A 27,794-nucleotide genomic window follows, 5' to 3' on the forward strand; every position below is an offset into this window, starting at 1 on the left:
GGCTCCAGCTTCGAGGGTGGGGTGGGGGGGCAAGGCAGAGATGACACAGCCTGGCCATTTCCACAAGACCAGCTTTAATATCAGTCATGAGAACGAGGAGAAAGCACAGAATCCATTAACGGGAAAAGTAATTAAAAAAAAAAATTAAAAAAATATAAAAAAAATTTTTAAAATAAACTAAAATAAAGCTCCCCCCCCTGCCCTGTGCCCACCCACCACACATGGACTATCCAGGCACTGCAGACGGAGGAGCAGGAAGGACACAGCAGATCCACCGGGAGCCCCCGCTCCGGCCCCTCTCCAGGGATGCTCACCTTGGGGTGACGGTGGTGGCCCGGCCTCGGGAGGCCTGGCTTAGCTTAAGATTCATCACAGACTGACACGAAGGACAAGAACGTAAGAAGAATCCAAGAGCTGCGACTTTTTGTTTCTTTATTCTAATTTTCAGCCTACGACGTTAGTAATGGTGATTTCAGGGGATGGCTGGGCCATTTCCTTCTGGTAGTGAAAATCAGAGACTGTAAAGAGGAACAGAGCTTATAAAGACAGATAGGAATATGCTGCCATAAAAAGACCTGGCATGCAAGTGCTTTGTACATTTGGCAGTTTGTGGGGATGGCGGGGCTTCGCTTTTGGGTTTGGTGGTGGTGGTGGTGGTCTCTGCTTTGTACAGTTCAAAAATGAGCTGCTGCCTTCACATCTTGAAGACAAACCCCCCCCACACAGGAAAGGACAACACAAGTCAAGTCCAAGGCGCCTCTCGCTTGGTTTTGGCAGAGTATATATATAATATATATATTTATATTATTTTAATGCATAGCGGTTTCTTCCTTTTTTTATTATTTATTTATTTTTTATTTATTTATTTTTTTATTATTATTTTTTTTGCCCCCGTTGCAAACCTGAGCTGGGTCCCTGCTTCCCTGTGCAGTTTTCCTTCCTTGGGTGTTGGCCCTGTGGAGCAGTCAGTGTCAGCAGGCGATCTCCTCCAGCGTTCCCAGCGTGGCCTGGAGCGGCACGTTCACAGTGTGGCTGATGGTTTCCGAATGGTTTGGCATGGGATCACAAGTGCTCTGCGGATGGGACAGCGGGGGACAGGGGTTATCCCGGGGCTGCTGGATGCTCCCTGTCCCTCCCCGACCGCCGGCTCCTTCCTCAGGCCGAGCCACGGCAGCGTCAATCCTCTGGGAAACAACCGGAGCGTCCGCACGGAGCCGAGCGTGGGGGGGTCTCCTCTGGCCTCCCAGGGGGGCTCCTTACCACGTTTTCGTCATGGCTCCCTTCCTCTTCCTCCTTCCCAAGTAGGTCTAATAATTTCTCCTTGATCAGCTGTGAAAAAGAGGGAGGTTGGGTTAGGGAGGGAAGGACGGGCAGGAGATCTGTGCTGTCCGAGGGCACAGGGAATGGGATGGGTTTGGGGGATACTCTGCAAAGGATGTGCAGAAGGAGATAGGGAGATGCTCCAAGGGCTGGAGCCCCTCAGCTCTGGAGCCAGGCTGGGAGAGCTAGGAGGGGTCACTTGGAGAAGAGAAGGATCCATGGAGATCCCAGAGCCCCTTCCAGGGCCTAAAGGGGTTCCAGGAGAGCTGGAGAGGGACTGGGGACAAGGGATGGAGGGCAGGACACAGGGAATGGCTTCCCACTGCCAGAGGGCAGGGTTAGATGGGATATTGAGAAGAAATTCCTTCCTGTGAGGGTGGGGAGGCCCTGGCACAGGTTGCCCAGAGAAGCTGTGGCTGCCCCTGGATCCCTGGAAGTGTCCAAGGCCAGGTTGGACGGGGCTTGGAGCAATCTGGGCTAGTGGAAGGTGTCCCTGCCCATGGCAGGGGGTGGAACTGGATGATCCTTAAGGTCCCTTCCAACCCAAACCAGTCTGTGATTCCATGTTAAAGCCACCCCACGTGTCAAAACTGAATTCTTCACGTGGAAAAAAACTCAAACCAACCACAACTCCATTTCTGAAATCCATTTGGGGCTTTGTTGAAAGCTCCCAGCTCCGTGAGCTCCTTTTCCCTTCACAGCCACTTTATTTCCCTGGCAGCTGCTGCTGCTGCTGCTGAGAATGAAATTTCAAGGGAAATCCCAGAAAGGTTGAAAAGTGAGTGTTTTTCTGGAAAACTTCCACTGGGGGAAAAGAGAAAAAAACCCCAAGAAGCAAGCTAAAAACATGAAAAATTGGGTCAGTTCCTAAGGAAGGGAGGTGGATGCTGGCTGGGAATTCAGGACCCCCAGGAGCCCAGGAACACGACTCTGCCCTGGGGCAGGACCACGAGGAGGATTTTGCCAAGTGAATGATACAAAAAAAAAGCATCTCTAGGGTCAATATTTCACCCACCTTTGGCTAATCCACCAGAAAAAAACAGTTGTAGCTGTTTGCTGGAAATCTCAGAGTTTCCAAATGATTTGGCTGAAAATGGTTTTCGATGTGCTTTTGAAACCCCCTCTTTGGGAAGCCCTGAGCAGATCAACTGTGTAAAACAGGCACTTTTAAGACATTTTTATTCCTTTTCTCCCTGTCTGGTGGGGGTGAAACATCTGTGACAGGTGACCATGAAGATGCCCCATGTAGGGAACAGCCAGGTGAACCTGCTGGTGCATCATCAGGTGGGCAGAGGGAGCCTCTCCAGGGGGCCAGAATGAGCCTTGGGCCATGTTTGCCCAAAAAGAAGAAGAACAAAAGAAAAAAGAAAACCAGCAAAAGGAAACTATTTGACAAGTTTATAAGCAGATGTCAAATAAAGCAGTGAAACAGAGAAGAAAAATCCAAACTTTGCGAGGTTTCTTATTAATTTCTTATGAAAAAAAAGCAAGAGTAGGGAGTAGGGGATTTTAATGAAATATCTGTGCATTCAGCTGAGCTACAAACAGGTTTTTGTTTGCCATTATGAGCTTTATGCTTGTAATTTTCAATATATTTCAGTGCTGAATAATGCTGCCAAGTGCTGAGAGCTGCCCACAAGGGACGGGGAGGGGGAGGGACTGTCTTAACAAATAAAGTCAGCATCTCAATTTTAATAACATTAAAGGGTTTTTCAAGATGTCCCAGGGAGTTCACAGCTGCAACATCCCCTGGGATTAAAAATCCCTGGTCCCATCATGGTACAAGACAAGGGCAGGGCTATGGGAGAGCTGGACTGGGCAGGTGTGAGATATTGGATATCTGGGGGCAAGGCCCCAAATCCCTTGCTCTGAAACTCCCAGAGAACAAGAAGATGAGCTGAATTAGGAGGAAAAACTTTCCCAGGGACAAGGACAAAGGACATTGAGCTGGGATGTACCAAATTTGCTGGGAACTCCTTTTCTCCATTAAGTGTTTGCATCCTCCTTGTGTGGCTTTAAACTGAAAGAGGGTAGGTTTAGATGGGATATGAGGAGGAAATCCTTTCCTGGGAGGCCCTGGCACAGGTTGCCCAGAGAAGCTGTGGCTGCCCCTGGATTCCTGGAAGTGTCCAAGGCCAGGTTGGATGGGGCTTGGAGCAACCTGGGCTGGTGGAAGGTGTCCCTGCCCAGGGCAGGGGGTGGCACTGGATGGGCTTTAAGGTCCCTTCCAACCCAAGCCAGGAACCTCCTCACCACACTTCACACTCACAACCCACTACTGTAGAGCCTTAATTATATGCTATTATTAATTAAAATTGATAATCCACGTGGGCAAACGGGGCATGGAGGCTCCAGCCTGGCACCAAGGCTGGCAAATCCAGCCCCTTCCAAGGAATCAGGTGACAAGACAAGGGCCTTACCTCGTATATATAATCGAAGAGCTCTAGGATGGTGAGGATGCTAGCACCGATAAACAGCCCCATCTGGCCTCCAATGTCACCTGGGAGAGACAACAACATTCCTAGAGCCTGTGACCATGGACCACAAGGAACCTCCCTTTAGCCAAGTGAACCCCAGCTGGTCCCCACCTTCCCCTGCTGTGGGGGCCTTTCCTTGCAAAATGAGGAGAGGGATCCTGGAAACACCACCCAGGGAAACACCACCCAGGGGTGTCAGCTGGGGATAAACAAGGTTGGACTGGATGATCTTGGAGGTCTTTCCAAACCTTAATGATTCCATAAGGGGAAATCATGCCTGTGTCTCTCTTCCATGTCTTGCCCCGATTTCAGGGCATTCCAGAAAGGCTATCAGCATCCTTCTTTCCTTAGGGAAAGGTACTCCCACCCCCTTTAATCCCAAAGCCGTGGTGCTGCCACCCCTAAAAGGGTGGGGAAATGCACCCCCAGAAAGCCCAGCAGCTCTAAGCCATGAACAGCATCCCAGCAAGGACCTCGTTGGCCACCAAAGCATTTTTCCTGCTAACGAGGCCATCAGCTGGGAGCCTAATGAGGATGCAGTGCCACACACACTGGCATCCAAGGAAGCCATCTGCCAGTCAGACAGCAGGCTTCATCCCAGGAATCCCAATGCCCAATTCCCAAACTGGGTGGGGGAAGGAGGAAAATGCTGGAGCAGAATTAGGTAATGTCCCCAGAGCCCAGAAAAAACCCCAAACCTGCCAAAGGGAGGAAAGGGAGGCAGCCTGGTTTTTTCTAGGGAAGCATCTCAAGGCTTCTGCTTGAGTCCCCCAGGGCTGGGGAGGAGGAACCATGAGGAAAGGAGGCTTCCAGGAATGGGCTGGGAAGACAAGTGCTGACATGAGCTGTGCTGCTCTGCCAAACTGTGGCTTCAGGGAGGACAAATCACACGGATTTTGCTCCTAAACACTCATGGATCAGCTGCACCCCGGAGCAAAGGCACCCGTGGGTGGAGGGGTGAAGGGACCTTTGCTGTGGGGGGTCCATGAGACAGAAAGGAAAGAGGGAGAAAAGTGTTTGGGGGCAAAGTGCTGGTTCCACAGGGGCTCAGGGCTGTGGGAAGAGGAGGCAAGGAGGGTCATGGGAGGTCCTACAAGTTAAAGAGGTTTGTGTCAAAGAGGCTCCATCACCAGCCTCCTCATCCTCACTGGAACCCACAGCAGGGGCAGGAGGGCTCACACCACGTCCATTTGGCAGAGCCATGTGTGCAGGGGGGGCACCCAGTGGGACACTGCTTCCCTCAGTGTCCCCATCCTGGGGTGTCCAGAACCCAGGATGACCTTTCTAAGGTGGTGACCCAGGGATCCATCCAGGGATTTGGGATGGCACACGGGGAGGCTGCAAGGCTGAGTGTGGACACAGACCATACTGGCTTCTCCTGACTGAACACCTCCAACCCCCAAACCCAGCGGGTCCCAAGCACCCAAACCTGTAGTTGGCACCCACAAAGCCTCAGTTTGAGGCTGAGCAACCCAACATCTCCTCCACCTCCTCCATCAAGCAAAGGCAAAGAGGGGTCTGGCTGGCCTGGCTGGGAAGGAGGATGGATTTGGAGCAGGGAAGAGGTGATGGGTAGATGGTTTTGAGCTGCCCTTCTCCACACACTGCCCTTCCAGCATGAGGGGCACCACAGAGAGCACCCAGCACCTGCTTGGCCCGGGATTCCCAAATAATGGGGTGCTGGGAGCAAACAGGGATGAAGATGGAGCAGCTCTTCATGGACAGACAGGCTGGATGTGGTCCCTGGGACATTCCTGGGATGGCTTGGTGGTGTAAGGGAAATAAGAGATGGAGTTGAAAGTGTGCTGGCCAGGAAGGTGTCAGGACCTCACTGGGATTTTCCATGAGCTGTGCACCCACTCGGAGCATCCATCTGTCCCACACACACACACAGGACTCCCACAGGCTCCAAACTGCCCCCTAACCTCCCCTTACCAAGTAAGGCTGCCACTTCATAGGCTTTCTTCTGCTCAATTGTCTCGTAGTTGAGTGCTTCAAAAAATATGTCCAGCACAAGAATGTTCTCTCTGTGGAAATAGGAAAACTGCATCAGCCCAGCAGCCACCAGTGCTTTGGGATGAGGGGAAAAAACGGGACTTGGGGCTTTATTCCTCTCCCTGTCCTGATTGTTTCTCTCTCTGGGGTCCTCAGCAACCCACAGCACCTGGATCTCATGCAGACCAAGACCACAGGGCACCATCAGGGCTCTGGGAGCCTTAGGAGAGCTGGAAAACGTTTCCCCGAGATATCTCAGGATCTGAGATCTCACTTTGCTGATAACTCTTTACTTTAATGACAATTCCTCCCTGTGAGGGTGGAGAGGCCCTGGCACAGGTTGCCCAGAGAAGCTGTGGCTGCCCCTGGATCCCTGGAAGTGTCCAAGGCCAGGCTGGACAGGGCTTGGAGCAACCTGGGCTAGTGGGAGATGTCCCTGCCCATGGCAGGGGGTGGCACTGGGTGGGCTTTAAAGTCCCTTCCAACCCAAACCAATCTGGGATTCTTTGATTCCATGATAACAGCAAGAATCCAAAGGATATGGAATAACATGGAATAACTCTCACTGCCTACACAAGGCAATAAAGTGCCCAGGTCTGGAAGAACTCCAAGTTCTCAGCCCAGAGTCTGGCAGAGAGCAGCCATACCTCCAACAGGGCCAGCAAGTCTGGGCTTCCCTGTCAAAGGAAGAGGAGTTTTTGCACTTTTTTTTGGTGGGAATGGGCTTTGCTCATGAGGACAAGCCCAGGAAAGGAACACAGATTGTCTGGAGACATGTCTACTAAGAAGAAAGCAACCTACACCTCATTTCTTTCAGGGTTTCTACCTTCTCCTCCCTGGAGGACACACCTGTGTTAGGGATGGATCAGCCAGGGCTGGTTTGAGCTAATGGGGCTTTACAGACACTTCCCTCAGAAAGCAAAAGAGATCAGTTTTGGGCAACACTCACGAGATGTATTTTTCTGACTTATTGAACTTCTTCTCCAGGTACTTGGCTGAGGTCTTGCTGGGGATCTTGACCATGGAGAGCTCTTTGTTGTACCTGGTCAGGTTGCAGGGTGTCCTGCAGATGCAGTAGTTGCTGTCCTTCTCAGCAAGCAAACCTGGAGAAGGTCACAGGGTTACATCTCATGGAGTCAGGGGCAGGGAGCAGATGTGGGAGCAGAGGTTATGCTCTGCTCCAGGGGTCACTCCTGGGCATTTCTCTCTCACTTCATCCCACTTCTCACCATCTTGGAGAGAGGCCTTTTGCTGGAGGCTACACCAGCATCTGCTTGGGGAACTAAACCAGACTTTAAACGGGTCCCTTGATCTCAACCCCAAACCTAGAAGTGCTCCCAGGGTGCCCGTGATCCCAAGGGTTTTGTGCTGATGGAGCCCCACGCCCCAGGTAGAACCAGGAGTAAGTTTATCCCAGGGTGCACCCAGACCTTCCCAAAAATTTGGGTCTCATCAAAACCCCTCTCTGGGTTGCAGCTGCTCCAGATCTCCCCGGTCCTGCCAGCCAGGAGGATCCAGGATGATCCAGGATGCTGGAAGTCCCTCCAGCTGGGGCACCCGTGGCACCAGGGATCCCTCGTGGTACTCACCGAGTGCAGGCTCTGCACACTCCTTGTACTGCTCCGGGGTACAGAAGGGAGCATCCCCTGCAGGGAAAGGACATGTCCATCACATGGGGACCACCAGGCTCTCCCTGGGGACACAAGGACCTCTCCCTTTAGCCAAGTGACCCTGGCTGGTCCCCACCTCTGCCTGCCACTGCGAAACGAGGAGAGGGCTGCTGGAAACACCACCCGGGGGTGTCAACTGGGGCTAAATAATTAGTAAAATCATTAATAAAAACGTGGTGCTAATAACACCAAGGTCATGGGTTCAATCCCCTCCATGGGCCATTCACTCAAGAGTTGGACTCGATGACCCTTGTGAGTCTCTTCTGACTCAGAATATTCCATGACTCCGTAAATAAGGTTGGACTTGATGATCTTGGAGGTCTTTTCCAACCCTAATAAGAGGAAATCAAACCCAAGTCCCTCTGCCACGCCTTGCCCCTCTTTCAGGACATTTCAACAAGGCTACTGGCATCCATCTTTCCTTAGGGAAAGGTACTCCCACCTCCTTTAACCCGAGCTCCTGCTGAATCATGGAATCATGGAATCATAGAATCAGCTGGGTTGGAAGGGACCTCCGAGATCATCAAGTCCAACCCTTGATCCAACCCCGCTGTGGTTCCCAGCCCATGGCACTGATGCCACATCCAGTCTCATCTTAAAAACCTCCAGGGACAGAGAATCCACCACTTCCCTGGGCAGCCCATTCCAATGGCTGATCACCCTCTCTGGAAAGAAATTCTTCCTAATATCCAACCTAAACCTCCCCTGGCACAGCTGAAGACCCTGAGCCCTCTTGTCTTGCTGAGAGTTGCCTGGGAAAGTTGCCTTTCAGGGAGTTGTAGAGAGTGAGGAGGTCTCCCCTGAGCCTCCTCTTCTCCAGGCTGAACAGCCCCAGCTCCCTCAGCCTCTCCTCATAGGACTTGTGCTTGAGTCCCTTCACCAGCCTCGTTGCTCTCCTCTGGACCTGCTCCAGGACCTCAATATCCTTCCTGAATCACAGCATATTCTGAGCTGGAAGAGACCTACGAGGATCATCGAGTCCAACTCTCGAGTCATTGGTCCCTACAGAGACCAAACCCACAACCTTGGCATTATTTGCACCGTGTTCTACCCAATCTCTGGTTAACCCTTAACGACCCGGCTGGTGGAGGGGGTGTCCCAGCCCCCAGCACTGACCTGGCATGTGGACCATTTTGCAGTTGCAGTTCTCCACGATGTAGCGGGTCTCGCAGTCGATCCTGCAGGCCGTGATGCTGTAAACGGGAAAGAAGTCTAAGCCCATTTCCGACGAGCGACATTCACCCCACGGCGGAGGCAGGTACGTCAGCTGCAAGACAGGGAGGAGGGGTGTCAGGGGGCACCGGGGACCCGGGCTGGGCTTGTGTGGCCAGGTTTTGGTGGCAGAGAGGGAGCTACAGGGGTGGCTGCTGTGAGAAGCTGCTGGAAGCTTCCCCCGTGTCCGACTGACCCAAGGCCAGCTGGCTGCAGGATGGACACGCCTCTGGCCAAGGCTGAGCCAATCTGGAATGGTGGGATAAACACTTAAGAAGGAAAAAAGAAATGTTATTGCACAGATGTGATTGCAGCCAGAGGACACTGAGAATCTGTGAGGGGAACAGCTCTGAAGACACCAAGGCCAGAGGAGAAGCAGGGGCAGGAGGTGCTGCAGGCTCTGGAGCTGAGATTCCCCTGCAGCCCATAGTGAAGACCCTGCTGAGGCAGCTGTGCCCCTGCAGCCCAGGGAGGACCATGGGGTTGCAGAGATCCACCTACAGCCTGTGGAGGAGCCCACGCTGCAGCAGGTGGATGCCTGAAGGAGGCTCTGAACCGTGGGAAGCCTGTGCTGGAGCAGGGAAAGGACTCTGGCTCCTGTCCCTGAGCAGTGGTCGAAGAACGTGGGATGAACTGACCGTGTCCCCCATTCCCGTCTCTCTGCGCCGCTGGCACGGAGGAGGCAGAGCCCGGGAGGGAGGGAGGGGTGGGGGAAGGTGTTTTCAAGATTTATTTTACTCCTCATTATGCCCCTCTGATTCTGTTGCCGATAAATTGAATTTCTTTCCCCAAGCTGAGTCTGTTTTGCCCATGACGGCAATCACTGAGTGATCTCTCTCTGTCCTCATCCCAACTCAGGAACCTTTCCCTATATTTTCTCTCCCCTGTCCAGCTGGGAAGGGCAGTGACAGAGCAGTTTTGGTGGGTGTTTGACATCCAACCAAAGCCAACCCACCACAGGACCAGCAGCGAGCAGTGGGCACAGCAACTCCCTTCTCCTGCCTCAGGGGAGCCCTCAGAGCAGAGTTTTATGGTGTTTTTAAGGAGGGGACCGAGCAAGGGAAGGCCACAGCATGACTTTGGCCATGTGAGGATCTTTAGCAAGCTCTGCTGCAGAAGAAGCCTCCAAAGCTCCCTGCTCCCCATGGAGGGATGGTTGTGCCCAGCGTGGTGCTGCCATGGGAGGTGGTGCAGGGCAGCACTTTGCTGCCTCCTCAGAGAAGGCAGAGAAGTCAATCATGGCCCTTTCCAAACACCCCCTCTCCCTGTGGACCCATATCCACAGTATCCACTCTCCTGGCACCCCCTGAAGATGAGGAACGTGTCCTCCTCTCCCTCATTGGCCCACCACCTCAGAAGTTGCTGTGCTCTGTGCCAGTGCAACGCAAACCCTCTGCTGTTACTGCTTTATTTAAAACCATAAAAATACCATAAAACCTCCACAAAATCCCCCCCAGAAACCTTCACTAGGAGTCCAGGACACGCAGGAGGATAAACAATCTCTCTCTGGCCAATCTACCTCGTTCCTCTTCCGTCTGCAGCCTGGTAGCAGCCTCTGTTTCTCTTTATCTTTGCTCAATTCTCTGCATTCCTCTCGCTGGAGAGCAGAAAATAGCATCCCCCAGCCCTCCCTTGTGTTTGAAAGCAGCGGCCAATTTGCTGTGCTTTGCTCCAAACACGGAACGTTTTGTGCTGGCAAGGCACGTTGGCAGAACAAAAACACTCCTCCAGCAAATGTAGTAACATTAATCACATCCTAAAATAAATAAGTAAACATATGTTGATGGACTGTGAGCCCGGGACCTGTGGCAAGGATTGGGTTGGTTTCTCCTGGAGACGTGTGGGAAAGGGAGGAGAAAAGAGATGGTCCATGAAGTGGGGGCAGATCCTGCTGGATAAATAACAATCCCAGGAATCCTTCAGGCATGGACCTGGGATAACTGTGACAAATCCATCGGGGGGGAGCTCTTGGAGCCCTCCTTGAGACCTCCAGTGGGAGCAGAGCTCCAGGTCCCCAAAGCACCTGGGAGAAGATGTTCACCAGTCTGTGGTGCTGGTAAAGCTCCCTGTGGCTTTGACTTAGGAACCACCCAGGTGCTAAAAAACCAGAATGGGCTTAAATTGTAGCCAGGAAGAGAAAGATGAGATGTTGGGATGGACATGTCCTGTGGTGAGGACAGCAGGGGATGGGAACAGTCTGCCTTGGAGCAGCACAACACCTGGAAGCTACAGGAGAGCCTGGGGAAGACCTCAGGCTTCTGAGGGTGATCTTGCCCTGTGGGGCTGGACAAGCTCCCAGCTCAGCCAAGCCAAAGTAATTCCTTCTCTAGAGACAATTCTGCCCTGAACAGTTCCCATCCAGGAATCCAGAGTGGTTTGCTAATTCCAGCACTTTGCTTGCTGTGCCCATGGGCACTGTTCTGGTTCCCAGTTCCTAACAGAGCACAGAACCATGGAATGGTTTGGGTTGGAAGGGACCTTAAGGACCATCCAGTCCCACCCCCTGCCATGGGCAGGGACACCTTCCACTAGCCCAGGTTGCTCCAGGCCCCATCCAACCTGGCCTTGGACACTTCCAGGGATCCAGGGGCCTCATTCCTCAAGTGCCAATGAGACGGAAAACTCTGCAGTTGATGTTCAGCCCCAGCAGATCTGCAAGGGCTGCTCAGCACCTCTGGCCCTGGTCAGGATGCTGGGCGGGTAGGGCTGGCATTGCCCCGTGGGTTGCTGGATGAGGGACGTGAGAGTCTGGAGAAAAGGAGGCTCAGGGGGGACCTTATTTCCTTACTTTTCTCTTCAACTCCCTGACAGAAGGGTGAGGCTGGGGGGGGTCGGGCTCTGCTCCCAGGGAACAGGACGAGAGGAAACAGCCTCAAGTTGTGCCAGGGAAGGTTCAGGTTGGATATCAGGGTAAATTTCTTCACTGAAAGAGTGGCCTGGCACTGACCAGGCTGCCCAGGGAGGTGGGGACATCAGTCCTGACGTGTTCAAAAACCAAGCAGCAGTTTGCCACGTGGTTTAGTGGGCGTGGCTGGGATTCTGTCAGAGGCTGATGATCTTGAAGGTCTTATTCCCACAATTCTGTTCTATGATTCTACGGTTCTATGACTCTGTTCTATGTTTCTATGAGCTCTGGCATTCCCAAAATCTGCTGCTCAAGCTGCTTTGAGAAGGAACAGCAACCAAGAGCTACTCAGCTGTCGGGAGCAACACGTGCCCGTCTCCGCTCAGCAGGTCCCATCTGAGGAGCAGCCAACAGCCCTGTCAGGTGTGAGGATGCAGCAGGTGACGTGGGATCCCATCTGCAGGGACCAGCTGGGGCATCAAAGCAAAGAAGAAACCAATCCCTAGAAATTCCCCCTCCGAGGAACGCGCCTGGCTCCGAACGAGACGGTTCCGAGAGTCGGCAAAGCAGCACCTTGGAATGAAAACAACCCTGAGCTGTTTGTGACAATAGCAAAGGGTTGGCTGAAGGGATCTCTTCTCATTTGCTTTACACTTGTGAGATAAAGGAGCACCAGATGCCATCGTTTAGTCATCGGCGGCGCAGAAAGGGGCCCATATGTTGCACGTTGTGTGATAAAGGAGAATAAATAACCGTGGGCTCAGATGGTATCAGCTCCTTTCCAAGCACAGCCACACACACAAATCTTTTAAGCCCTTTAAATTCTGTTCTGAGTGTCGGTGACGGGCTCAGCACAGGATGGAGGGGGAGCAGGGATTCAGCTTCCACAGGTCCTCCCTCAGCCAGTGAATGAGGGACCCGACTGGAGGGAAAAAACATATCAGTGGGGATGGGGATCTGCAGGGAATAGGGGAGTCCCATTTCCTACATCCTGCCTCAACATCTAGAGGTAGTTTCTTCTCAGGAAAGTTCCCTTTGCCTTCTCTAGGTGGTTTTGATGAACAGACATCAATGGACCAAGTCCTTGATGTGGCAACTCCTGTCCTGACCTTTTATTTCCAGCTGTCTTTGAAGGCAGCTGCTCAGTTCCTGTCTGTACCCTCAGGTACCACTGACTGCCAGGAACCCTCTGAAATGCTGTTACCCTTCAAAAATCACAGAGTGGTTTGGGTTGAGAGGGACCTCAAAGCCCATCCAGTGCCACCCCCTGCCATGGGCAGGGACACCTTCCACCAGCCCAGGTTGCTCCAAGCCTCGTCCAACCTGGTCTTGGACACTTCCAGGGATCCAGGGGCAGCCACAGCTTCTCTGGGCAACCTGTGCCAGGGCCTCCCCACCCTCACAACCACCAAAAGGTTAAAAAACCACATAAAAGCAGAAGGCAAGGCAGGGGTAAAGGCAGCAGGGACAGTTCCTGCCCTCAGCTCCTGCAGGATCTAATTCTGCTCGGCTGCCGTGGCAGCTTTCCAAGGGCACCTGCCCCTCCCCAGCACTGTGCTGGCTCATGTCACAGAAACCCAGCCTCAGCCTCTAATTGAGGCTGACAGACCCACGTCCTCACACTTTTGCAATCGTTAAGTAATTAATTAATGAATTAAATGCTTTTTAAGCCCCCTTGATCCCGGCTCTCAGGGATTCCGCAAATCGGCTACGAACCTGCCGAGAGGAAAAGGAACAAATTGACTCGTCTCCTTGGGAGCAGGATGGATCCTGCTGGCCTGAAATGCAGGGAAAAGAGGAGATGCTCTTGGCAAAGGTGGAGGGAAGCAGATCAGGGTGAGGGGGGGGTGATCAGCACAGCTCTGCCCTTTCCCTGGCCACGCTGCTGCCCTTGGCACGCTGCTCCTGGCACGGGGCCTCCTGGGAGCTGCCAGCATCTGTCTGCAGCCACAGAGCTCTGTCTGCAGCCACAGAGCTCTTCTCTTCAATTAATTTTAAGTGCTATCTCTGGTTTTTCTGCATGTTTAACTTTATCTAATAGGGAAACGTGTGGAAATGAAACGGAGATTTCCCAGCATAAGGTTGGGGCAGTTTTACGTAATTCCAGAATATCCCGAACCAGGAGGGACCCACAAGGATCCAGTCCAACTCCTGGCCCTGCACAGACACCCCAACAATCCCACCCTGAGAGTGTTGTCCAAACACTCCTGGAGCTCTGGCAGCCTTGGGGAGCCCTGGGGAACCAGTTCAGTGCCAACCACCCTCTGGGGGAAGAACCTTTCCCTGCCCCAGCAGCTGGGCTGTGTCATGAATCCAGCCTTGGGGATGTATCCCGCATCAGCTCTGCCCCACTCAGCCCCTCTCCTGCCTCCTCCACATGTGTGTCCCCACCTGATCCTAAGGAGGGATTCCAACCCCTCCCTGAACATCCCAAACCGCCCATGGGGAGCGTTTGCTCCAAATGAAATAATAACCAGGAAGCTCCGTTCTTTAATGAGACATCAAACATCATCAACTTAATAGAATTCCAATCCCAGGCAGCTTTAGCACTTGTAAAATGAGAAACCCAGTGCACACACGGCTCGCTGGCACCGGCTCCCAGTTAATGATGCTGGAAGTTCTCTATTTGCCATCTCCCTTTGCCAGTGTTCCTTCCCATTTGCTCTCTTCACACAAGCACTACAGAATTGACTTTTAAGGACAAGAGCTTAACCCTTCCAGCACCTGGAAGCTCCCCCTGAGCAGAGCTCGGGGATGTCACACAGCCCACGGGTTCCTGGGTGCTGGAGGTGAGTGGACACCAGAAGCAAAATGAGACTTTGGAGCTCCAGGATGCTCTGGGTCCCTGTTTCTTCTGAAATAATTTTGCAAATCAAACAGCAATAATGAAACCTCCTGCAGAGCCACAAAAAAGGCAAGGGCAGCCCCTTCTGAGCCTCGTCCTGGGTTTGCTCCCAGGACCTGCTGGGTGGCTGCTCCCAGCATTTACTGCACTGACCACCTACAACTCACTTCTGCTCCCCCCTAAATGAGCTGGACCTGTGGCTCATGTGCAAACTCAGTCTTAAATTCCTAAGATAACAGGATTCATAAGACAGGATTGTTGAGGATGGAAAATACCTCTGAGATCATCGAGTCCAACCATCCCCCAGCCCCGCCAAGGCCACCACTGACCCACGTCCCCAAGTGCCACATGCACATGGTTGTTAAATCCCTCCAGGGGAGGTGACTCCACCACTGCCCTGTTCCAATAAATTCTGCCCTCTCCCTCCTGGTCACTCCCTTGGCACGTCCACAGGCAGCAAAGTTGTTTCCCCCTGTTCTCCTGGACACCCTTGGCTGTATCTGTTGGACCACATCAGCCAAACTCTTGCAGAGGTGCCCAATTTGGAGGCTGCCCAGTGGAAGTTGGACTCTGAAGTTTTCCTGTCCTCAGCTTTCCATCTTTTTAAAAAGCCCCGTTACCCACATCCCACAGTGAAGGGTGAGCAGGAGCACCCAAACCATCCCTTCACTCCCATCTCTGATGTCCCTTCTGACCTCTTCCCTCAGGGAGCCCTTCCCAATCTCTGCCCATTCAGATGCCCCATTCCCGGCCTCCCATCACTTCCCTCCAAACCCATTTTCTTTTGTATCCTTTTACAAACACCATGATCCACTCCTGACCCTATTTTCCAACCAAAACCCCACCACTGCCCTACAAACCCAATGTTTTCTTCCACCTGCTTCAAACTGCTCTCGTGCAATGAAGGTGTCTCTGGGGTTGGCCACTGCTGCTGGCCTGTCTGGCTTCTCATTGTTGAATTAATTCAGAATTTAATTACATGCTCAAGGGATTCAACTGGGACAGAGTGTGGGAGTGAGGGAAAAAGAAAGAAATCAGAGTGTGAACATTTTTCCAGCAGGAGGTTTAAGACATCCTAGGAGGGCTTAGGAGGAGGTAGGAGAAGATGCTCTGAGCAAGGGTCAGGAAACAAAGAATCACAGAACCATGGAATCATGGAATGGTTTGGGCTGGGAGGAACCTTAAGGATCATCCAGTGCCACCCCCTGCCATGGGCAGGGACACCTTCCACTAGCCCAGGTTGCTCCAAGCCCCGTCCAACCTGGCCTTGGACACTTCCAGGGATCCAGGGGCAGCCACAGCTTCTCTGGGCAACCTGTGCCGGAGCCTCCCCACCCTTGTACCCCCTTAAACACAGAAATTGAGTTATTTAATTGCTCCTCTTTTTCCAATCCCACTGCCTGTGCCCTGAGTGGAAACAGGGGCTTCTGAGCCATCGCTGCCAGACCCGAGTCCCATTTTCCTGCCTCTGTAATTACACTTTGGATGCTGCAGTTCCTGGTAGCTGCTGCTCTCTGTCCCATGCAAGCGTTACGAGGGGATGAGTCTCCAAGGCCCACTAGAGCCCTATTAAACGATATTGCTCCATCTTTCCAACCTGTTGCTTAATTGAAGCCTCTTAAATTTTTACTGCCAAGTTGGCAGAAATTGCCATTTTCAGTGTGCTTTTCATCTCCTCTAACGTGCCGTGCCGGTGGTGTGGCCGGGAGCAGCTGCCTGGGGAAGGACCATTATCTAATCCCAGCTCTTCTGGGAGAGGTTTGGGAGATGCCCCCGAGATGCAGCTGTAAAAACCAGCCAGGAAAAGGGGAGCCAAAGGCAGCAGGAGTTAATCTTTCTCCGTGGGATCAGCCCTTAAAAATGTAATTTCCAGTGTGTCCATCCAGGCCTTGATCTGGGGTAGGGGGACAGGGGGATGTTGCAGCCTCCCCAAGCACAACACAAGGTCTGGAGAGGGTTGTTACAACACCAGGATAGTCCAAAAGAGCCAGGAAAGTGGGAAAACTGAGGTGGATCCCTGCAAAGTGAGGAGCAGTGGGAACTGAAGGGCGTTGACCTGCTCTGGGGGATCCTGCCCTCCCTTGGGACCCGACTGGAGGGTGAGGACACAGCATGTCCTGTGCCAGCCTCTGCACAGCTCCCATTCATGAGCAAACAAACCTTATTCATTAGTTTCAGCAATTGCCATGGAAACACGCCCCTGCATCCCGGAGCATCCCTGGCTCTGAGGCACAACAGGGACCATGGCTCAGACAGGGATTGTGCCCAGCTCACCCCAGGAGAAAGGGTGTGAACCCCCCAGACCAGCAGCTCTGGGCTCACACACCCATGGAAACCACTCCAGCTCCTTTCCCTCGGCGTTCAGACACGGCCACAGCACGGAGGGGAACCCAGGGAGGAGGTTTTCCACCCTCCTCCATCCAGACACTCTTGTTTTAATTGTGATCATCCATCATGTGCTGCCTCCTGAGTCATTTAGGGAGCTCAGTCCTGGCTCCCCCCAGACTTTAGTGTCAGATTTCAGAGAATCCCAGAATGATTTGGGTTTGAAGGGACCTTAAAGCCCATCCAGTGCCACCCCCTGCCATGGGCAGGGACACCTCCCACTAGCCCAGGTTGCTCCAAGCCCTGTCCAACACTTCCAGGGATCCAGGGGCAGCCACAGTTTCTCCAGGCAACCTGGGCCAGGGCCTCACTTTCCCCAGGGAAGAATTTCTTCCTAATATCCAATCTAAACCTACTTCCTTTCAGTTTGAAGCCATTCCCCCTTGTCCTGTCACTACATACCCTTGTAAACAGTCCTTTTCCATGTTTCTTTAGGCTTCCTTCAGGTCCTGGAAAGCCACAATTAGGTCACCCCAAATCTTTTCCTTCTCCAGGCTGAACGATCCCAATTCTCTCACAGTCAGAAAACATCTTCCCTCGGCCACGAGCCCACAGCAAACGAACAGCTTGGCCTAAATAACCCAACCACCACATTTTATGGAGAAAACCTCCTGCTGGCATCGCCTTTCTGCAGGATTGCTTTGGCTGACTCAGCACTCCCAAGCCCAGACACGTGGGAAGTCCCTCTCAGGATGCTCTTAGTGCAGCTCAGCACAACATCATCCCTGCATTAACGACCCAGCTCCCAAAAACTGAGAAATGTGTCTTAAAAAGCGTCTCTCTGCAGGAATCAAGAGGGCTCAGCCACTGCAGGAGGAGGAGAAAAGCTGATTTGGTTCCTTTTTTTTCTTTCAGACCGACAGCTAATTTTAAAGGGAGATTTAATGGGATCACACACCAGCCCGGCCCCAGAGCTGGCTCTGACAAGGGGCTTTTGGAAAGCTCTGGGTATAAAGAGCCAGGATTTATCACCCTGGGACCAAGATGCAAAGCCCTTGCTTGTGCTAAGCAGCTGCACACCTGGAAAGGCAGGAAATCAGGAAGCAAAGCCCAGAAAATACTCTTATTTCCAGCCTGGGATGGGGATCCAAAGGGTAGATTTGAGAATAGTCAGAAATAAAGCCACGAACCTCTAACCCAGCCCTGAACAACCCCCTACACCTTAAAGTCTGTCTGACAAACAGCTCCCACCATCACACCAAGGCAAGTCTGCCCCAATCCACACCTCTATTTTATTGCTGGAAATAGTGCTTATAACTAACAGAGGCTGCTCTGAGCTGGGAGATGGGAAACGACCTTCTCTTTATCTTTATTTCTGTTCTTTTCCAGCTGGAGGATCATTTCTTTTATGTTTTGTGGTGTAAAAGACACGTTTTAGGACCCCAATAACTGGCTGGATTTGGTCCCCAGGGTGAGGTTCATGGGCTTTTCCATCTTTTGCTCTGGCTTATTGAAGGAGCAGCCTGTCCCAGATGTTGAGATTTAGAAGGGAAAAACGGACTAAATCAGGGGTTTGAATAAAAGATGTGCACTGAGAGCCTCAGAAGGTGGGTGATTACCCTGAGGGGTAATTAGAGGAGATAGTTTACATTGTAATGGTTGTAATTAGGTTAAAAAATGACTTTGTGGAGAGGAGGGATTAGGGTAGGCAGCAATGCCTGGGGAGTTGAATATGAAGATCCCTCCAGCTCTCCTGGGGAAAGGCTTTGGAGCCCTCAGTACAATTAAACCAGTTCCAGAACCCCCAGCTCCAAGCAGGAACGTGCCCTTCCCTCTCCCAGCATCAAAACTCTGGCAGAACCTGCAGAAGAAGGGACACACTCGAGCTAAAAGTCCCTCTAAATTGTTTTTCTTGTTATCTTCTTCATCCCCCCTGACTGGAAGAAGGGATTTGGGGAGGGATGGTTTTTTTTCCCCTCTCAGGTTCTGTCCTCCTGATAAGAATTCTAATTTTCTAGCAGAAATAACAGAATAGTTCCATGCTGGCAATGGGGTGGGGAAGATTTACAGCAGCTGTCTTAAAGCCTCCAGCATTTACCTTATTTCTCTCTCAACACAAAGTCCTTGAGATCCTTCCTGCAGGCTCCAGCTCCCAAATCCTGCTGAAACCGGGATGTTTAAGGAAGACAAATCTTTCCAATTACTGCTGGAACTGCCAGGTGGGTTTGACTCGAGGAGCTGCTGCCAAACCCTTTGAGCACCAGGAGACTGCCCAGCCCCACAAACCCCCTGCCCAGCCCTGTGAGCTGACGGGCAGTGCCCTCATCCATCACCAGCCTTGGCATCTCCACTGCTGGCCTCTCTCCAGAGCTAAAGGATCTCACTGAGGGGCTGCTGCTCCTGCTGGAGCTGTTTTCTCACAACTAAAAAACACTCTCGTGCCGAGGATGGAAATGCAAGATCCCAGTGGAATTCTCTGCTCTGACAGTGACTTCCTCCATCACCCTTGTCAGCTCTCTTGTCATCCCTGGGGTAACCCACTGCCTGCCAGGTTCTGGTGTGGGAAGAGCTACACCTGGCAGTTTTAGGGAATTTTATCTGGCCTCTAATCCCGGGGCTGTATCCAGAACACCCCACTCTGCACTGAGTACACCCACAGCACCGCCAGGCACAGGGATGACCCAGCACAGTCATTCCCTGGCTGCTCTGGGAGGTGACCAAGATGCCAGAGGAGATGGATAAGGCATTCCATGCCTGGTAATTCCTGTCAGCTGGTGCTAATTAATTCTGGTGCTAATTAATCATTATTCCACCCTTCCAGGTCCTTTACCTCACAGTTTGCCCCATGGAAGCAATGCCAAAGGCTGCTGGGTCCCCTGGGGCAGCTCCCCCTCTGGAGCCAGGTGAGGACCCTGGGGATGCATGGAAGGGCTTGTGCCAAGGGAAAGGCTGGGAAAAACGCCCACAATGGGTTTTCCAACCCATTTCTGCTTTGGCCTCCAGCAGCTGCTGCCTCAGCCCCCAAAGAACCCTTTGCCTTGCTGTTACTCTGGTGTTACACTCCCAAACAGAGCCTGGAGTGGTAATAAAGCTGCTCCTTTCCTCCAGACTTCCCACCAGATCTACAAATCCACAGCTCTCAGCTTTAATTGAGAAGTTTCCACCTGGCACTCGCCCACCTGGAGCCCAAACCACCCTGATCTCCTGGATGATGACACACAAGTGAGTCGTAAGGAAGAGGAGCGGAGCTGCATCGAGGAACTGCGGCATCTCCTGGTACTTGATGGCCACAGAGAGAGGCCTGAATGATAAATTTGGTGGTTCACCTGCACCTTGCCTTGCTCTGAGCTGGAGTGAACAACTGCAGCCCTGATCCCCACGGAGGTTTAATCAGAGCAAACCCTCCAACAGCTCGTGTTCGCTTCCCTCCGCTTGATTTACATCTCATTCGAGGGCGGACGCAGGAGCAGGGAGGAAAACGAGAGAGGCAGTGAGGCAGGAGGGCTGGAATGAAAGCACTGGGGGGAAAACCTATTCCACTGGCCAGCTTCCCATATGCCTGATGAGGATTTGGGTTTAATGCTGCCACGTCACATCACATCCATCGCTGCCACGCTGACGTGTCACCGCCGGGGCTCGGGGAGGGCGACGCATCCTGAGCATCCCAGCACAGCTGATCATAAACAACGGGGCTATTTCCCTGTCACCTGAAAGGGTTTCACGCTGCTCCACGTCATGAAACACTCTCCTCTTTTCTCTTTTGACATCTCTGTGGTGTGAGAGCCTTTTGGCAAAGAGCTCGGCGGGTTGGACGGGACCCAACGCACGGAGCGGCTGCCGCGGCTGAGGGAAATTACAGGGGATGAGGTCCCTTCTGGGGCTGAAATGACAGGGACTGTGGGTAATGCACTGCAAGGAATGCTGGAAAAGCTGCTCTCATCCCAACCAGTTTTTGAAGCGAAGCACAAAACCAGCTGTTTGTGCTGAAGATGCCTCTCAAAGGGCGTCGGTGCACAGGAAGAACCTCTCGTGTGGACCCACCGCAAGGATGTTGGTGTGGAAATGAAATTCAGGACTTACCCTTTGCTCCTGGGTGGCCACAAAGGTCTGGAATCCAGGGGCCACCCCAAAGCCCAGCTCCTGGACGAAGGGTGGCTCGGACTGGCTGTGGATCTGGACTTTGACTCCAGCCTCAAACGTTGTCTCCTCTGGAAGAAGAAGAAGAAGAAGGGGGAAGGTTAACGGGCTGTGGGGGGTGGGACAGCATCCACCTGCATGGAAAATGATATTTGGTAAATCCAGGATGCTCTAGAGCAGGAGATGAGCAGTTGGGAATGCTTCACCTGGATCATCAGACTTCTGGGCACGGAGGAAGGACAGCCAGCAGCAGGGTTTGCTGTGAGCAGAGCACACCTGGGCCTGAGCCCAAATCACCTCTGCTGCCAGCTGGGACCAAGAACATCTCCAGGCTCCTGGTCCTGCTTATCCCAAGGGCTCACAGTCCCTGAACACTCAGGGTGTCTCCAGCTTGGTCTGAATTTGCAAACTAGAGAAAACAGGAGGTGACATCTCATTTTGAGCTGGTGTTTGGTTATGGAACATATTCCAGTATCACTAAACCAAATAAACTCCTCCTTCCCCCAAGACGTTCCTGCTCTCCAGAAGGTCTCCAATGCTGAGAGCATGGGTGCAACCTGTGTCTGCTGCCTCAGCCCTGACACAGCCTGATAATGTAGGTCATTAAATAACCTCCAAAATGCGCTAAATCCAAAGGAGCTGAAGTTGCTCCAAGCTGGACAAAGCCTTTGGCAGCACTTGGACTCAGACACATCAGAGTTCCAGGTGAATTGGGGGTTCCACATCCCAAATCTACACTGACTTGTGACTCCAGGTCAGTCCCCCTCTTCCACTAGAGCTAAAACTAGCCCGAAAGAGACTTTCTGGAGCAGAATTAATGGGATGCAAATCAGCACTTTGGGTTCCTCTGACCACACAGGCAGAGCTGGGACATGTAACCCTTCTCCTTTTAGTGCTGCTGCTATGGATTCACATCCCAACAAACCTGAGGGAACATATGGGACTAAGGGGGGAGAGGGCTGATCTGCAAAGGAAGTTGTTAACGATGCATAATTTGGCCTAAAATCTGAGTTACCCACTCTGTGAATCCATGCTGGTGGCCAGCAATGCCACCTCCACATCTAAAGAGCTTCTGTTTAAAGATGAATCATTCTTTACTTTCTTACTATTCCTTAGTGTTTTGCTACTATTTTCATTTCAATTTTTAACAGCACTGTATGAAATCCTAAATAGGCCTGGTACAAACTGGCATCAAGGAATCACAACCAGGGAGCTGCTGCAAAGACAGGCAGGACACAAGAGCAAAAGACACCAGACCATGGGATGACAGAGGGTAGAATAAGGTGGTACTGGATGACATGAGGTTTCCAGATCTCAGGAACTCATCACTTGAGAGGATGTCACTCTGCTGCCTCAGTCAGGCAGCAAAGGGATCTGCCTGCTTCTCCCAAGAGAATCTTCCTCATAGGATCACAGAAGCACAGGATGGTTTAGGTTGGAAAGGACCTCAAAGATCATCTCATTCCCAGTCCCCTGCCCTGGGCAGGGACACCTTCCACCAGCCCAGGTGGCTCCAAGCCCCATCCAACCTGGCCTTGGACACTTCCAGGGATCCAGGGGCAGCCACAGCTTCTCTGAGCAACCTGTGCCAGGGTCTCCCCACCCTCCCAGCCAAAAATTCCTTCCCAATATCCCATCCAAGCTCCCTCACTCTCTGACCCTGTGTTTGCCCCCCCAGGAAGGTCCCTTTGGAGGGTTTCCTCCCTGCCAACCCCTCCCAGTGCTGCCCCTCCAAAACACCCCTGCCCTGAGGGTCCAGGCCAGCTTTCCCCAAAATCTTTGGGGATGCAGAACATCCCATCCAACCTCATCTCTGCTCAACACCTCCCTGGGCTCTGCAGCTGCCCAAGTCCCTGGGTGAGCACAGACCAGAACGGGCTCAAACCCTCTCCCAAGCACCCCCAGCTCACCCAATTCCAATTCCAACCCTCTTATTTCCCATTCCTACCAATCCCATCCATCCCCATCGCTTTGCCTGGTGTTGATCCACTTCCAGCACTCGGGAGGAGATTCCATCTGCTCCCCTCAGTAATTACCTGGCAAGTGGGACGAGAAAGCTCCAATTTAGTCTCGTTTGTTGGGCAACGGGAATTGTTTTGGAGAAATGTTTTCCATCCAAACTTGTTCTGCCCATTTCTGCACCTGCCCTGGGTCTGTTCATCTCTGATTTAATTCCATGAATCCCCCACAACCAGGTGCTATTATTCCCCACGACCTGGACCGTGTATCCAGGTCCATCCATGGGTAAATCCCTGTAAATCCATCTCAACCAAACAAAATAACAACCTGCAGGGATCCAGAAGAGACTTAAAAGCAACAAGGTTTGTGATTTTAAACAGGAAATCCTGGCATGGAGCCAGTTGTACCCATGGAAGGGGAGGGGAAGGCATTTTCTGCACCACAGAAGAAACTCTGGGTTTCAAACACACAGTTATTAGTTTTCATCAGTGATCATAACAAGGAGAACAAAACAAACAGCTTTTTCTTTTTTTAGAAGAGCTGCCAAAACCCAGGCAGAATTCATTGTTTTTCCTGCATGACACACAGGAGAGGATGAAACCATAAACACGAAACCAGCTTTGAAAAACTGTTGCTTTCCCTAAAAAATTCATTTTCTACAAAATAGCTCTTTTCCACTAAGAGAGAAAAATTAAAAGCCCAGCTATGACCCCCTTTGATGAAATCTGCCCGGACCAGGACTCATGAGATGCACCAGGAATGTTTCAAAGCTCTGACCTGGGGCTGAGGAGCATTAATAGGGGTGAAATATTTGCTGCAAGTGTAAGAAAGGGAGGGTCTCACGGGATCCAGAAGCACAAGAAAGTCTGATCTGGGTGTCTTTAGCTCCTAAATAAATATCCCTGTGCAGAGCAAACCCAGAAAGGCTCAGGGGCAAACCCTGCCTGTCACCCTGAGCCTGGAGAGGTGCAACCAGGGGTGAGAAGGTCCCTGGAGACACGTGCCAGGCACGGTTTTGCTAATTTTGACAGTTTTAGCATCGTTTTGAACGGCTCCTCCTGGAGCCCTGGGGCTGAGCACCAGCCCATGCTGCCACTGCTCTTTCCTTCAGCCCATTTCTTGTAATCACCCATCAACGTGGCGAAAAATAACCCTGAGAACCCTTTGATTGGCTCAGATGGCGGAGAAACTAAAAATAAATTCCAATCACTCGGGTCTGGTTCGTACCTTCAGAGTTTTTAACCTAATTTTGTCACAGTGGGAAACCCCAACCACAGACCTTCATCCATCTCCAGTCCCACTCCTCAGAGCCTGTCAATTCAGTTTTTAGTCCGTCCCAGGTTGGGAATGGAGCAAAAGCTCCTCGATGGCTGCATTTTTCAACACATTAACCCCCATTACTGTGCCCAGGGCAGCGTTTCCCAACAAATCCTGAGCTGCTCTTTTCAACTGAGGGATTAGAGCAGCGTTAATTAAATTGGGGATTAATCCAGCATCTGCTTCAAACTGGCTGCAGAGCATTATACGGTGCAGAAAGTTCAACTTTCTATTCCTGGTGGCTTTTCCACGACTTTTGTAAGGGTTTTCTGCTCAGAGCATCCCTTGAAAAATCTTAACAGAGCTCCAGCTGACTGTGCACTCGGGTGCAGGGGACAAAGTTCATCTGTGAACATGCAAGAAGCTGCAATTAAAATCAGAAGTGCTGCCAAGGGCACAGAGTTTCCCTCTCCCCCTGCCTTGTTATGTCCAAAAGGATCCACTTTTCCCTGGCAATTAACATCTGAAACTGTTCTTGGCACTCATTTATTGGGAAGTGAAGATCCAACCCGAGTCATGGGTTGTTTCTGGCTGGAGTTGTCTCCCCCCAGCTCTGCTGGCAGCACTGGCAGCTCCATGGAAGATGGTCCTGCTTGGAGAAAGGCAAAGCAGGCTCCATCTGAGTAAGGGAGATGGTATTTTCTCTGCTGATTCACATTATGACTGGGTCAGAAGGTGGCCTGAAGGCTTATTATGGGTAATGAACCTTCTCCTGCAAAGAGCTGGGAAGTTTGGGTTCTGCCCACTCTTGTTGTCCTTGGCCTCAGTTTCCCCACCTGTAAAATGGGAGCAAAGTCCTACTTGACTCACTGGGGTGGAAGAGTCACTGGGGCCTCTTCCACACCCTGCAAAGGGCACCCAACCCCTCTGAGGTGCCCAGACAGGGGACAGACACTGCCCTCGAGGGGCTCAGGCAGCACCAAGTGCCACATCTAGAGGGAAACACAGATGTTCATCCCTGTGCCAGCCCCATCACACCCATGAAGGGTCTGTTGAGGCCGCTGTTCCTTGTCTCCCTTGGGAAGCAAGGCCCTGGGAACAGGGGGTTGTTGTGGCAGCACAGACACACCCAGGAGATGCTGTGAGATGTGGAGGTTCATCTCTGGTTTTACAGCATCCTTGGCTCAGGATTGTCATGGAAACAACAGCAGCAGAGCCAGAGCTCCCCCACTTCCCCCACCAGCCCCCCAGGGAGGGCTGGAATTCCTGGGACAGGGTCGAGCACCCCGAGCTGAGTTGTGCAAACCTCCCTGTTCCCACCAACCCAGGGACTCCCAAAATCCCTCCTGTTCAGCTCAGCACGTGGGACCTGGCTGTGTGTCCTCAGACAACCCCCCAGGGCCTGTGCCTGGAGTCCACCACCCCCTGAGCACGCTGGGCTCATCACACCAGTGAGCAGCCAGGACCTGCAGGGAGCAGAGGATGTGCCTCGTGGTCCCAGTCTTGGGGGGGGGGGACTCACCTGCTCCTTCAACCCCACTGTACCCGTGCAGAAATCTTAAAACAAACCTCTAACAGTCACATTTTTCTGAGATGAAGATTTACAGATGGGGGAAAAAAGAAAAAAAATCAAATTGCCATGGAAACGTAGCTGGGAGAAAGCAGGACCTGCAAGGCTAAACGGGGAGTTAGGAAGAAACCAGTTTAACACACCAGCAAAACCAGTTTCACTCCCCTGTGTGTGCTCATTCCCATGGGAAAGGTGTGTTTTACTTCACTTTAAGTGGCCTGGTAACGGGGTGAAGTGAAGCTGAAATGAGACTGTTCCCAAGGGGCTTTGGGAGGTTGGATCCCAGTCGAGGTGACGCAGATTTCCCAGTTGGAAACCAGTCACTCCAGATTTGTCCTGTGGGTGCTGCTGTTCCAGGCTGTGCTCTGGGAGCAGCCAGAGACAAGGAATTCCCCCGTGGATGAAAATGAGGTGTCTAGCACCAGAATTTCCCCAGGGATGGAAAGGAGATGTCCACCACTGGCTCTGGCAGCTGCCAAGGAAAAGGTGGTGCATCCCACTTGGATACAGCAGGAATGCAAGTCCCAGTGGGGCTGTGCAGGGTGTGTGTGAGCCCAGCCCAGCTGCTCACCTGTATTTTAGGGAATAAATTTAGCCCGGAAAAAGGCAGCTCAGGGGGAATTTTCTCGCTCTCTCCCTCACAGGAGGAGGGAGCCAGGGGGGGTCGGGCTCTGCTCCCAGGAACAAGGGACAGGAAGAGAGGAAATGGCCTCAAGCTGTGCCAGGGGAGGTTTAGGTTGGATATCAAGGAAAATTTCTCCACTGAAAGGGTTGTCAAACCCTGGAACAGGACGCCCAGGGTGGTGGAGTCACTGTTCTTTGAAGTGCTGAGAACACGTGTGGAGGTGGGAGCTGAGGACAGGGTTTAGTGGTGAACATGGTGGTGCTGAATTAGAAGTTAGACCTGATGATCTTAGAGGGCTTTTCCAGCCTTAATGATTCCACACAAAAGTCACCACGAGAGGGTGGCCAGGGGAGTGGGGAACCCCTCACAGTCTCATCCATCTGGCCAAGCTCCAGAGGGTCCAGCTGGTCCTGAGCACGTGGCAGGGCCAGTGCTGGCCCGAGGGAATGGGGACAAGTTGATGTTGAAGAAGAGTCCCCCTTGCAGAAGAGGGGGAAAGCTCCTGGTGGCTTTCCAGCAGGTGTGAATGGCATTTGGGGTGGTGGTGACAGGATGGAAAATCCTATAATCCAAAGGTTATACAGAGACCACCCAGCCCCTGAATCCTGAGGACAGGTCCCTTACCCATGTCCCCTTTGTGCTGGGACCCCAAAGGCAGGACAATACCTCAAAGCTGTTCCCCTTTCCAACCTCTGAGTGCCCCAAGGAACGTTGTCTCATCTCCTTGCCAGGCTCTTGTGGGTGCTGTGGGGACAGTCCCGGGGTCCCTGCTGCCCCTGGAGGGCTCTCTGCTGCTGACAGCACCAACACCAGCTTCAGGCAAGGCCTGTGCCCATCTCTGGACACTTAAATTTACTTCCAGGCTTCTTCTGAGCGATTCACCCCATCCCAGGGAGATGCTACAGCAAGAGGAGGCACGTCCGAGGTGTTGTGATTTCCCTCCACTGAGTCAAAGCAACTCCTTCATCTCCTCAAGCAGCTACAACAGGACCAGATAAACTCATCTGAGACCCAGGGGGAAATTCAGGCAAGGAAACAATCCAGGTAACCAGCCTCTCTCTCCCCAAACCCTTCCCCATGGTGTGAATTCTAAACCTTGCTGCTTTAAGGCACAACCAGCAACAGGGGCTTCATGTTCCACTGGTCCTTGGGATAATCAGTGTGGGGAAAATGAGGGTAGAGAACAGTTTCCTGCTGGACCAAATCCTCTCTCTTAGAGGTGGGAAATGATGTGAGATATCCCAAACCTCACCCAAGGACAAGGTCACCTGGACAAGGTTGCCCAAGGCTGGACAATCACAGAGATGTGGCTCCAGCACATCAGTGACTCCTCGAGGCTGCAGGAGGCTTTGATGGGGGTGGAGAGTGGATGAAGAGCAGCACAAAAGCCCCGTGTGACAAACTCCACTGCAGCAAGTCATGTTGGTGTGAGAGGTTAAAGATTTATTTTGGGAAAACAAACTCAAAAGCCCCAGACCTCAAAGAGTTGTCAGCAGGAAAGGCCACCAGCTTGTGCTGAAGACAAGCGAGGCAGTGGAGAATCAATCCTTCCCCTTT

General features: G+C 52.3%; 1 protein-coding gene across 2 annotated transcripts in view; it reads right to left on the reverse strand.

Annotated features, from left to right (window-relative positions):
• Positions 1–415: 415 nt before the first annotated feature.
• LOC113976779 (acid-sensing ion channel 2) overlaps positions 416–27,794 on the reverse strand; it is a 367,873-nt gene continuing 340,494 nt past the window's right edge. For both annotated transcript variants that reach the window (XM_027702295.1, XM_027702296.1), the window contains exons 3-11: positions 20,770–20,897; positions 8,579–8,729; positions 7,382–7,438; positions 6,742–6,895; positions 5,733–5,824; positions 3,741–3,820; positions 1,261–1,329; positions 903–1,073; positions 416–518 (exon numbers count right to left, since the gene is read on the reverse strand). In XM_027702295.1, the coding sequence (XP_027558096.1) occupies positions 972–1,073; positions 1,261–1,329; positions 3,741–3,820; positions 5,733–5,824; positions 6,742–6,895; positions 7,382–7,438; positions 8,579–8,729; positions 20,770–20,897 (833 nt within the window). In that variant the 3' untranslated portion in view covers positions 416–518; positions 903–971. The remainder of the gene's footprint in view (positions 519–902; positions 1,074–1,260; positions 1,330–3,740; positions 3,821–5,732; positions 5,825–6,741; positions 6,896–7,381; positions 7,439–8,578; positions 8,730–20,769; positions 20,898–27,794) is intronic.

The sequence above is a fragment of the Neopelma chrysocephalum genome, unplaced genomic scaffold (genome assembly GCF_003984885.1).
Source record: "Neopelma chrysocephalum unplaced genomic scaffold, ASM398488v2 Primary Assembly neopelma1_182, whole genome shotgun sequence".
Classification (NCBI taxonomy): Eukaryota; Metazoa; Chordata; class Aves; order Passeriformes; family Pipridae; genus Neopelma; species Neopelma chrysocephalum.